A 13,759-nucleotide genomic window follows, 5' to 3' on the forward strand; every position below is an offset into this window, starting at 1 on the left:
TCTAGAAATGGAGAGACATAGAAATGGTGCAGAAAGTTTTATTAATAAAATACATGCAGTTTTTTTACATGAACTCTGGCCATTTTCACAGAGAAATCAGTATGAGGTATTACATGCAAATTTTCAGAGGAAACGGAAAGAACTTTTAAAAATAGGATTCTAAGCTAAAGCCAGCTCTGCTGCCTGAGTCATAATGAGGAGCTCGGCTCCATAGACCAGAAAACATTCTGAGCATAGCCAGAATTGTTTTTATACCTAATTTTGAAGGAGTTAATGGCTAGTTTGTGGAAGCTGGTCAGAGAGCAACTGATATGCGCTTCACAGGCACACAAAAAATCACCAAGGAAATTACAGTATTATATAAAATAGGCAGACCCTATGTTTGATACAGAAACATATAGGTGAACAGAAGCAACTTGCAGTTAGAGCACTTGCATGTGCATAAAAGTAGCTTGCAGAGAGCTACTTCGGTCAAATGGATTGCAAGAACAGTAAAAGCAACAACATGCTGGAAAAGTCTGTATTTTGGAGAGGGATAAATTGATTTAGTTGTTGCACAAATGTTTCAATATTTTTAGACAGTTTAGATTGGTAACTTCTGTTTCAAATAACACTAATTACTGTATTTCTCTCTCGATGGAAAAAAGTCACCTCACATATTAGTGTATGCTAGTTCTCCGTCAATAGTTATTTGTTTCTCTAGAACTGCTAATTACTCTGCAGAAGTAAATAAGGAGCTCTGGATTATTATTTTTTCTGCACATTTAGATTTAATACAGATATCTATCCTTTGTTTCTTTCATGATTCACAGTGAGTGAAGCAGGCAGCTGTTGTAAGGATTCAGTAGGGGAAAAAAAAGATACATACAGCAGTCAAGAAACAAAGCAAGCAATTACAGTATGACTACAAAAGAGTATAAATCAGATAGTGAACTGGTAGATTATACCATGGGGTGAAAGTGGATAGACAGGTGATAGAAAGGATAGAGGTGAAGAGATGGACAATATTATGCAAGCGAGTAGCAAGGAGAGACTAACATACTATTTGGGTGGAGTTTTAAGCATCTCCTCTCTATACATTCATTAGGGGAAGCCTGTTTATGTTCTTTGCTGTATATGTGTAACAGGGGTAATGGGTCTAGTTGATAGAGAGGAAAATGGAGAGAGCTACTGCCTTATAAACATAATTGGCTAAATATAGAGATAATCAGTGTTTTACCATCATGCTGCTGCAGAGCAAGGTAGACTTTACACTGGTTTTGGTAAATAACCATGTTAGGATTTGGGGCCAAATTGAAAAAAATTGTGAAGTTCAGTCATTGTTTAACTATTCTATTTTTATTTATTTATTTATTTATTTAATGGAAAGAGCTAGATATTTGCTCATCCTAGTTGAAAAGCTTAACTGCTAAAATCAGTAAATCAGAGAGGCTCCTCTTTCTGCAGGCCCTTATGTAATATATCCTCTTTCTTGTAGCTGAGCTTTAGCAGGACAGGAGTGCCCCCATGCTGTCATGCAGCTCCATGGTTCAAGCACTAGCCTAGAAGGTATCATTTGTGGATTTGAGCCCCCTCAGACTAAGCAAGTCCTAGAAACTGTTCCCTCCTTCTCAAGTAGGTACTCTTTGGGCCAATGTACAGAAGACAGAAATCATCTCTTTCCTCTCCTTCTGGAAGATGGAGCCATATTCTTTTCTTTCTGAGAGTACCTGTGGGTGCCAATCTTCTGTAAAGGACTCTGATCTCCAGAAGCTAGCAGATAACAGAGGAGAGGTCTGAAGTTCACGTGCATCACTGAACCTAGCCTTTCCTAGCAAATGATAGTGTTGGGTCTGTGGAGGGAAGGTTTTCCAACAGCAGCAAGCTGGTGCATAAACTAGAAACGGTAGGTACTGGGCTGAGTTTTAGATTCCACCCTGCAAGCGATTGAAGTAAACAATCTATGGGAGCCTCAGTGGTATCTCAGAATTTGGGGTTATTTTTGTTTTTAGCAGGAAGATTAGTTTGTTTTTAAATTAAGCTAATGTTGCTAAAAGCAAGAACAAAAAAAAAATGCTTAAAATCCATCGTGATTACAGGAAGCCTGATAAATGACTGGGAAAAAATGTATTAAAAATATGACAGAAAAATTCCTCCTGAGCTTTTTATGATGGATTTGCTCTCCCCTTTAAAAGAAAAATAAATTTATCACAGATGAGAAATCTCTAGCATTCAGGCAGCTTCAATATCCCATTACTTAGCCAAGACAGTAACTGACTGAAGAGTAGAGTCATGTTAACAGACCCAGCTTGTGTCTCACAGATCAGAACTATAGTTTTAAACCACGTCTTGAAAAAGTATTTTTCTTCTTAGTCTTTTTTAGACTAGTAACTGGAACCACAGGTGACATGTTAGGTGTTTAGGGTCCTGCTTGCTTCTTTTCTTCTTACTCCCTTTGTAGTGGCACCTGACATAACTATTGGGGTGCCATTACACTCAATTCCTTATATGATAACAGCGTAACACTGCCTAGCTACCGTCATGAGGTTGTCCTGAGGTGCAATTCACACATAGCATCTTGGTACTTCAGAATTCTCAGCTTCCCCAAGACTTATTCTTTCTCCAAGACTTGCGAAATTGAGAGTAGCCTTAGCTCTCACAGAGGTGAAGACATCTCAGAATTTAAATGTATGTGAAAAGAAAATCCTTTATTTAAAAAATAAGGCAGAACTGTTTTGACTGATGTGAATTAGGGCAAAAAACAACTTACAAGTGTACAGGTGATTTTAAGTATGTGATCCTCAAAACTGTCCCCGTGGATTTACATATGTGCTTGGAGCTGTACCTCTTCAAGTGACCAAAACTGCTGACATGTCAGCAGGTTTAGGCACCATAATGCCTACTTCATGCTTACATCCATTCATGAAACCTCAGAAAAAAATCCCTCCATACTGCAAAAGCCCCAGCAATTCTTTGTCTGATATGTGTTCAGACCGTGCACAGCATGTGCTGATGGGGGAGTCTTCACAGAATGCTGTGGCTATGGCTAATCTTATTCAAACTTGCAGCCTGTAGCCTTATCCCTGCCAATGTGCGTTCAGTGATTTGCACAGTCATCCCTGGGAGATCTGGAGGGATCTTCTTCATCCCAAAATAGTTCTATAACCCACCAGGCTATGAGCTGAACTGAAATCTTTCTTCTGCTCCTGCAGAAGGCGGGTCATTTGGCAAGAACAGAGTTCAAGATTCACTGAAGTACCAGAAAAAGGAAGACAGAGAGGATATTTCTTCCTGAATTCATTCCTTACCCATAATTATTGCTAATTATCAATTCATAGAGGTTTTCAGTAATTTGATAGGTATTTTTCTTTTGGTGCTAAACCTTGTTTAAATTATTGAATTATTGCTAACCTAAGGAAAGGAAGAAACAGACCATTAAGGGTGATGTATGGTTTCAGTGGCAGCATTTTGTATTATGTTATTATAACAGCACTTATGCCTCTAACCCAAGATTGAGATGGCATTGTTTGAATACATAATGAGATCCCACTCCTGCCACAAGATGCCACAAGCAGTCAAGCTGCACAAAGTTTGTATAGGGCAGGGGGTGTGGAGGGAAGCACAGAGTGAGGAAGTTACTGTCCACAGGATATGTACACTCTGGAACAGATAGAATTAGAACTTAGATTCCTGAGACACTGTGGTTTTCCAATTTGTCTTGAACCACAATCATTTTTTACTTTTTTTTTTTCATTTTTACAGTAGGTGTACCAATTTAGAAAACAATATAAAAATCCCTTAGCTGTCAGTCTTATTAAATCATAAAAGGATTCATCATGACCCAGGCTTGCCGCAAGCTGGGCATAAACTTCACCTCACACTGCCAGAAAATGTTTGTTTTTTTCATTATTGACTTCATCATAACTCAACATTCCATGAGTCGGAAGAAAAGCTAGAAAAAAAAAAAGTATGTTTTGCATTTGATTTTTTTGACTAATCCTCCCTTTCAGAATTATTTGAAAATTAATATAAAATAAAGCTTTTAATCAGTGCAAGTGTATTTGTCTCTGAAGGGCCTTTTTAGTATTAACTTTACGCTGAAATCTGTTTCTGACTAATTGCCAGCCCGGACCTATTTATTGTCCCTGATTTGATGAACTTCTTGTTTTCGCATTGCAAATCTGGCCTTCCAATGTATTTCTATTGAATATAAACTGCTTTAACAGCCAGTCAACCATGCCTAGTAATTTAATAATAATAACAATTTTTTGAAGTCCGTGGTCACATGGACCTGGGTTTTGATGCTAACAGGAAAAAGAATATATAGTAGTATTATCTGAGTTGACAGATGCATCTGCTACAAAATCTGGCCAACCATTCTTGCTTCAGGAGCAATCTTTTGCTTAACTGGAAAGTCTTTTTTGTTGTTTTCTTTTTTCTTTTTCTTTTTCTTTTTCTAGGGTTATATGTGTTTTTCTATTATCAGTGCTACTTATATTAAGTGATACAATATATTTAAAAAAAAAGGTTTTGTTGTTTTGTTGGTCTTTCAAATAAATTTTCTGTTGATATGGGGAAGAATTTATAGTAGAAACAGCTTAATAGTTCAAGTGTTCTTGGTAGTCATACAGGCCATACTTCATAAAATCACTTAGCCCATGATGAAAGCTGAGAATAAATTTAGATGCCATGACTACAAGGAAGTAGTATGGTAGATGTATCCCAGTGACATGGCCACACATGCCATGAGATATACCTTTACAAAAAAACTGTATTCTGAGTTTTGTGAGTATCCAAAGTGTTCTTTAAGATTTTTAAATGGAAAAGAAGTAGACAAGTTCCATACATGGTTCTCAACGCGTCATCAAAAAACAACAAAGATTCAGCAGTATGCACAGTATCACCTCTGGGCTTGCTCATTATATAAATAATGAATAGTAATAATAACTGTGTCATTTAATTGACACACATTTTGAGTATATGTATCTGCCAGGGAAAATGAAAAGTAGCTGTTTCTTAATTACATACTAGTTACGAGGCTATGACCCATGACTAATATAGAACGTTATCTGGCTGTCAAGAGTATTCTCATAGAAATGTACTCAGTATGATGTGTGACCTGAGTTCACTCTTACAAACTGAAGAGTAAGTGGTTCAGAACCTAGAGCATTTTCTACCAACTGAAAATACTAATCTAATTTAGAAAAATCATACTACCTATTGATCAGTCTCTGCACTGGAGAGATGTTTTTTCAAAGCAAAGATCTTTAAACAGTATGATATGTAGAAGAATGGTTATTTAGTAATAAAACTCTTTCAGATTAACTGCAGTTTGCCCTTCTTTTTAAACTCTATTTCCTTTATAGCATCTTTACTATACTGACCTAGCAATTACAGTTCTTGTATTTAACCGTGAAGAGAGCTCTGTTCTCTGTTTGAGAATATGGAACATCAGATCCAGTCTGGCTTCTAAAGGTATTGTAGCTGCTCTTAGGGAGAAATACTGTAGCTGGAGGAAGAAACACATATTTTAAGTTGAAAGATCTGTTTGTTCTGGACAAAGCTCTGTTCCTAGAGCAAATCTCTTTCTGTAATGATATAAACATTTTCTCTTCTTATTGTAGTCATCACTGGTATTCCAAAGGAGAACTGGCTTCCTCTAAAAACAAAAGAAAATAAATTAGAGGAAATTATTTTTTAGTCTTTTGAAGACCAGTGTAATGACAATGGGATATGATTCAGAGCACACCGATGTTCATTTGAATTTAGAACGTTCACTTAGATTGTTTTCCTGTATCTTCTGTGACTTAAGATTTTCCTGTATCTGTGACACTGCTTGTTTGCCTGCAGACATCTGGTCCTCAAGGATCATTGAAGGATGACGCCAAGAGCTCTCTTCAGAAAAGCTTCAGGGTCCTTAATGATGCCAAGAGGCTAGAAAATGATGTTAGAGGTACGTACACTATGTGGCATTCAGGTCCATTAAATACTAGAAAAACTTTATGAGACTGTTTTACTTCCAGTATGAATAAACCATGTCAGAAGAAAAAAAAAATATATAGTTCAGTATCTGTTTTTAAATTGAACAATGTATCAATGAAAAATATTCTATTTTGGGTCCAGGCATAATGCAGGGATGCTTATCCTCTTCTGGGATAGGAAGGCCGGAAAAGCTAGAAGCTTAGTCTTCTCTTGATGATTACAGTAAGGATGAGAGTGAGTGGGAATGAGAGAGGGATGAAAATACAAGTTTTGATTTAGTAAACGCTCTAGCAGAAAATTAGTACAAAATCCAGCACAGCATTACATTTTTATTCCTGTTAATACAGAAGTAGGGTTTACAATACCAATCAGAGATAGCACATCTCTTCAGGATGCTTATGGGGTTGTGACAGAAGAGGGAAGTGTGGGGATGCAGGATGAAAATGTTTGCCAAATAGGGTAATGGGAGGGAATTGCTAAGTATTTTCTTCAAAAACAAAACTAAAACATATCTCTGGAGAAAAGAGATGAGTTTTCACACACGCACACAAAAAATATTTCTTCATTCCTAAGGTTTAAATATGTGGCTAAATGCACCTCAAATGATAAAGTTTGTAGATCTCAAACCAAGTACTTCAATTTGGTGTGAAATAAAACATTTTTATTTTTCTGCACTTTCTGCAGAAATTTCTGTTTGGTGAGACATAATAATAGATAATTCAGGTAAGACTGTGTTTATAATGTACCTGAGTATTTTCTCCTCAAAAAAAGAAAGTAGGGCAGTAGTCAGGATGAACACAACAAGATGCTTCAAGCACACATGAATGCACAGCTGCGGAAATGCAGGATGAGGAGCAATTGTCTGTGTAGCAGCTCCATAGAATGAGACTGAAGACAATCATGGATCACATGCTGGTTCGCAGCGGATGTCAGGTAGATGTCACAGGGGAATGCATGAGCAGGTGAATGGCTTTCCAAAACACATGAAACAATTTGTCCACGGAGTGGAAAATTAGCGAAATTATTGTCTGCAGTGCCAGGTGCTGAACTTCATGAAGGTTGAGGTCATTTGCAGATAGTCTTGCAAACATCATGAAGACTAAGTGGAAGTGTAGGGGAGGAGAGAGAAGGAGAAAGATTGAAACAATTTAAAACTGTAGACTGAAAAAGAGACAAATGAGCAGGGACTTAATATTCTTCAGTTATGCCAAGGTTTCTCCAAATAAGATTGTACTAACATATCTTAAATTGCGCTGTTACAGATCACATATTAGGAAAATCTTTCTTGTAATTAAAATGTAGAAGTACTGGAATTGATTGCCTGAGGGAGATTTGACCTTTGAAAATCTTTGAAAACAGCTTAGACAAACATCAGTGAAGAATGACTGTTAGTTAGAAGGAGAAAAATGATCTTTGGGCAGACATTCGGAGCCTATGATTCAATGATCTTTTGAGCTCTTGCACAATCTTGCAAACAAAAGCAGTTTGTATCTTGCATCTTTATCTAGACAGATTGTTTTAGAAGTCTTCTAAGAAAATACTTATTGCTGTGCTAATGAAGCATCTGTTTAAAAGTAATCGTCAATTCTTTCTTCACAGAAGTCGTAGAAAGGAGCTGAAAAATATTTCATATTTCAATATTTCAACTGAACCTGAAGGGAAATAAGCATCATATGCTTTGAAATAGGCCAGCATTCTGAGTTTCACACACCTGCCTTTGTGAAAAATGTTAAACATTGCTGTTTGAGTACCTTGTTTTTACATATACGAGGGAAAGTTACTTAAGTCTTTATGCCACTGGTGTATTAAAGTGTTAGAGGAATATCAATTAACCAAGTCATCCATACATCTACTTTTGAAGGTCATTCATACAAATACAGATTTTCTTTTTTTATTAATCTAGATAGAATATGTTCAAATTGATAACTTCATGGTTTATTCCAATTTAGTACACTGTAATCCCATCTGTTATGTTTAACACGTCTCTTGTGTTTATACATATATGTATATATTTCGAAAAGCTTGTTTTCAGTCAGTGTAGCTTTTAAAAAATCTTTTCATACTATATATATTGTAGTTTAATCTGATTCAGTTGGCTGAAGTCATTGTGCTATAACAGGGTTAACGTATTAACCACAAGGACAGCTATAACGCTTTCTCACTTAAATGGGAAAACAGATCTAGGAGTTGGAAGAAATAAAGAGGACAATATGAAAACAACTATGATATAATATTTCTTGCTCATCATAGGATTTGAAAATTAATGTTTTGTTTGTTTATTTCATGCATCAGAACTAGAAAAATCACACACAGTAAATATTCCAGGTTGAGATTTAATCTGCCTGTCACAGAGATGATGCCTGAAGCTTCCATGTCATGCTAAAGTAGTTAAAAATATTTTTTATTAGAAATAAGACAGATTTCTATAATAGAGCCCAGTCTTTCGGGCTTTAACACGTAAAACTTTCATTGGCCTCCTGGGAGATGCATTACAAAAAACATACAGCATGAAGAATGAGATCCACATAACACAGAGTCGTTGTTTGACTATTACCACACTCTCATTTATTTTTGGCAGCTCTAGGATTTCAACTTGCAGACTAGTTAACAAGTCATCATAATGTTTAACAAGGTCATAAGACAAAATTTTTAATATGGTCATTAATTACATGCCAATATCATACACAGTTTGAAAGTTAAAAACATTTTTTTCCTCGGAGCTGCTACAAGAAAATAATAAGTACCGACAGTTTCTAGTAAATCTTGGATGTAAATTAAGCTTCCTCTTTATTGTGACTTTACTGCCAGATTCAGCACCAATTCAGGGGCAGAGGACCATGTTTCAGTAAATATGCCACAGAAAATCATTAAACTGCTAGGTGAGACTAGTGAGCAAATTTAAGTAATATGGCTGAAGCAGAAAGAATAGGGATGCTGTTTGTGAAGAAAGCAAACTTCACCATCTTTCCATGGCTGGAAATGCCAAAAAGGCAGCACTGCCTTTGTACACCGCAGTGGAGTCCATAGCTTTCTGTGCTCCATAGGTGGTTACTTCAGAGTTATCATGTGCTCTATAGAACACAGGGACCTGTTTTCCAGGACAAAATCAAAGACTTTGAATATATATCAATGCTATGTGCCCACAGGGCTATTCAATTTAACCCTGGAAAAAAGAAGAAAAAAAAAGTATTACAACCTCAATAAGACATGACATGACATGACTTGAGAGATTTTTGAAAAAGTATGTTATTCTCCAATTTTAGTCCAGTGAGAATTTCAGTTGATGTCCACTTCATAATTCAGAAGTGAAGGTCTAAGCATTCTAAAGATTCATAAAGCAATCCTCATGCAAGCAGAGAAGCAGGGAGCAGTGCTTGTAAGCTAAGTATTAAATCTTTGTCTGTGGTCTTGCCCCATACTGAAGGTTAATGAGATGGAGTTTTTCTAATGTTCTCTGATATGACTTAGATATAATGTGCTCCATACAGACGAACATTCTAAACTTTCACAGTATGCCTTTTTGTATCTGATAAAAAATGGCCATGCTCCACAGCTTGAACCACAGAGATAAGTTAGTGTAGTGCCCAAAATGAAGATACATAAGAATAAAATGCAAAAAAAGATTATTTTTTTCCCCACTTTGCTTTTTCTCCAAAGTGATGGTGTAACTAGTATTATGAACATAATCTCTTCTGGATGACTTGATGTTTCCAGGTTGGAAAGTGGGATTTGAGTGTAAAACTAACAGAAAGATATTTTCTACAGTTCTTACAAAGCCACCCTTTTCAGAGTCTCTACTGAAAGTGAAGGATGGATGATGGGCACGCTATAAAGATCTGCTAGACAGAAGTGATCATTAGTCTGAAATTTCTCTGCCTGCACTACAGGTAGTACATTAGTTAAAGTAATGAAAATCCATAAGCCACTCAAGTAATATATACTCCAGAAATCCAGGCTGGGCTATGATAGAGGTGGGAGTGTTTTCTTGCTACATTATGACATTTTTGTGATTTGTGGCCAATTACACTAGTTATAAAACGGCTGTTAATCACAAAAATGTTTTATATTACTACCAAAAACTGCTGAAACAGTCCTTACAAAGCAAAGCTTCTGAGAGAAGCTATTAAAATGGAGATTTAATTCTTTCTTTCTCTGTGGGGCTAGGCGTTAGAAGGAATAACCCTGGTGGGAGAAGCAAAATCTGTGTGTAGTGCTCTGGCTAAGAAGGAGTTTTGAAATTTTGGCTACAAATGAGTGAATGCTGCTGCCTGCCAGCTTCATTCTCTCTGTGCCTTGAGGGATTTTTAGTTTGCCAGGAGCAATTTTTCTTCCTTATAATTTTGAATTTACTCTTTTAAAAATATATTTGCCCAGTGCAGATTTGAGACGATATACAGGCTTTGTCAAAAATGATAAATGAAAAGGAAAAATAAGATATATATAAAAAAAAAAAGCTTCAGCTGGAGACTGGTGTCAGGTGGCTACTGAAATTCAGCTCATGTCATTTCTTCTGCTTAAGAATTGACAAGTTGAGGGGGTCTTGTCCTGTCTGACAACAAGTGAATATTTTTAGCCAAAATATTTTGTAGCTGATAGGCACAGCTATATCCCTTGTTTGTGTATTTTCCTCTGGTTTGCATTGTTGCTGCCCTGGCATGTTGCATTCAGCAAATTATTGCATAATATTAATGTAAATGCTAATGCTGAAAACAGTCTTTTTAAAAAGCTAAACATCATTGGCTGCATTTCTGCAGTTACATTTTTCCCTGTTTGTTCATAAGTCTTGCTTGGTTTTGAGATAAAAATTTAGCTTGTGGCCCATCACCCTCTTTATAGGATGAGACTGAGGGGAGCAAAAATGCTGTTTGCAGGAAGCAAAACAAGCATAATAGAAAGGTGGATGTGCAACTGCCAGTAAATTTGTGCAATATCCAATCGATAAAAACAACTGCATGTATTACTCCTCAGGAGATTTCAACCTTTATTCTGTTTTGGGGGGCATGCATTGGGTAGCATGTCTTTATGATACCTTTTTGGACAGTCCCATGGAAAACTGCATTAAGCCGAACTCTCAGAAGATGCCTGTTTCTGCTAGTATTGCAGTGGTGACAAGTAATCAGTAATTAGCCAGTGCCATATATGTATGTGTTCTTCAGAGATTTGTTAAAACTTGTCTCTTGTAAAAATAGATCACTGCATACAAGTGATAAGTAACTCATGTCTCAACAAAACGTATGAATGTAGGGATTTTTTTTGACTCACTTTAGTTTATTCACTCAGAGGGAAAATGGGTAATGCTTATTCTGTAATGTAGTGTTTTATCAAATAAATAGAAACAGAAATTGAAAATCAGATTAACCAAACCAGAAAACATATGGGTTCATACCTGCAAACTCAGTCAAGATCCTCCTTACACTTCAGGGTTTAGTTTTAGTGATACATGAATGGTTTTGTAGATTTGAACAAAATACTGTATGTTGATTGGCATCCTGTGCCATCTCCATGCAGAGCTAATGAAGTGGAAACAGGAATGAGATAAATTTCTCAGGATATTTCTCAACCTACACTTTAATGTGAATTGACAGTGCCTGGTATCTTTCAGTGCAGACCCACTAACCTCTTCCAAGTCAGATAAACTCTGTATTTTGGAAAAATTTAGAATGTAGCTACTCATATTTTACCTAGCCTCTGTGATTAACTGGAGGATCTCAGGCCTTTTTATAGCTTTAGGATTTTTCATAAATGCTAATAATTAAAGGACAGGGAAAACCCGAAATGAAGTCAGTGCAGTTTGTGATTCATAGTCAAAATTAGCTCGGTGCTTAATGAAGAGACTGTCTGGGTTATAGTATGGGAATTTTCTTCAAAATAAAGCTTCATGTTATGATCACTGTGCAAAATGAACAATTTCCTTGAAAAGCTCCCTAAGGACACTTATTTATGGCTTTATTATTTTAATATTTTTTAAAAATACAGTGAAAATACATTGGAGAAATTAAAAGAAAAAATATTAAACACGGAGTCTCAGTATTCAAATTCAGGAGTTCTAGGGAAACTTCACTTATTAAAATCCATAAAATTGCTGCTATGGTTACAAAGCTGAAAACAGAAGTCTGGAAACATGATTCTTCAGAAATATAACCAAGGGATAATTAGTGTAACGTTGGATCTGGCAGAGTAAAGAGGAGAAAAAGAGATAATTTAAATTAATTTAATGCAAAAAAGTTACTATACCACCACCAGAAATGAACAAAATATGTCAGGAATATTAATACACTTTATAAACACTTACATTCCAAAAAGGCAACAGAGACACGAAGGAAATATCAGGGAGACTATAATTTCAAAATTAAATGGAAGAAATTAAAACATTTTTGTCAGTATTATTACTTAATGATAAATGAACTCAGGTAAAGCCACAGAGCATTTAAGACCAGACCCTCATATGTTCACCCTAGTTTAACATCACTTTATGAGTGGCCTCATTCATCTGCGGATTCAAAACCTGTTATTTAAAACAGCAGTATTTTTGAGGGAAAATATGATCTTATAATTTATATAAGATTCTTCCCAACTTTATTCTAGCATTAACTGTGCCTTTCACACTTCATACCAGTGTCCTGTTCCTCTGTGGGACATTTTGCAAGAATGAAGTCTTACTTCCAGGCACTCCTGCAGTGTTGTTCTGGTTTAAATACAGTGAATAGATTTCTTTCTGAATGACATTTCAAAGGGTCTAACAACAAAAATATGATTCTCATTTAAATTCCATCCACTGTTTCAGTCTTGCAATAGTCTTTGAAAATGTAGTTAATAATTTCTTGAAGGTAATACGCAGTTAGTTTGATTTTTCTAATTTCGAGATGCTTTTTTGCATATCTAATTTTATGAAACCTTTCTCTTTTAAAATCTGTAGGACGTGAACCACTGTCACTCATTTTAACCCATTATTCTGTTTACCCTCTCACAGAAGGGTTACAATTCTGATGCTGTTGGAGGTGCTGAAGTACCAGTATGTCTAATTATTGTCCCTTGTGAAAAAGAGATACTTTATATTTTTCACAAGTATGTGACTTATTCATGGAGAAATGTCTTCTCCAGTATGTTTTCCTACTTCAGTATCTACTTGGATACATATCCAAAAACCGTGTGTTTAATTTCAATAACCTGTCACATATCTGAAGATCACTGTCATACTTTGTATCTTAAACTACTTTCTACAAATTATTCCCCTCCTTCTATCAAGCACAGTGATGTTGAATTTGTTTCCCAACAGGGCATACCTTTGAGTTAATAAATTAGCAGCTGTATGTTCCAAAGAACTCCACACTTATATGAAGAAATGATGAAAAATGCCCCCTAAGATAGTTTTTTAAGCGTTACCTAGCATTTTCTGTGCCAAACTTTATTTATTTATTTATTTATTTTTACTAGTGTCCATTTAAATAACTGTAAAGCTTAGCTGGAATCTCGCTTTTGAGAGTTTGAAAAATTACTGCTAATCCTGGTTACTTAAAAAAAAAAATCTTTAATTTTTATTCAAAAAAAGGTGAAGAACAGAAACTTATCTGCAAAAGATAACATCAGTCTGTAACTGTCTGTAATGTACTGAATATGATACAACTATTTTTATTTACTTTTAGGACTATACCCAAAAAATAAAATCTATGTTTATTTCATAATAATTTGTGTTGTCTCCTCATATTGATGATAGGGTGATATCGTGTGTTTTCCTCAGATGTTACATCAACATTGGTTATCTTTGAGAAAATCCATGAGAGCTATGCTTTGACCATTC

At 35.7% G+C, this 13,759-nt stretch overlaps 1 protein-coding gene across 4 annotated transcripts in view; it reads left to right on the forward strand.

Annotated features, from left to right (window-relative positions):
- LAMA2 (laminin subunit alpha 2) overlaps positions 1 to 13,759 on the forward strand; it is a 379,619-nt gene that overhangs the window by 311,051 nt on the left and 54,809 nt on the right. For all 4 annotated transcript variants that reach the window (XM_083831898.1, XM_083831897.1, XM_083831896.1 and 1 more), the window contains exon 41: positions 5,830 to 5,932. In XM_083831898.1, the coding sequence (XP_083688024.1) occupies positions 5,830 to 5,932 (103 nt within the window). The remainder of the gene's footprint in view (positions 1 to 5,829; positions 5,933 to 13,759) is intronic.

This window comes from Anser anser (assembly GCF_964211835.1).
Source record: "Anser anser genome assembly, chromosome: 3".
NCBI classification, from domain to species: domain Eukaryota; kingdom Metazoa; phylum Chordata; class Aves; order Anseriformes; family Anatidae; genus Anser; species Anser anser.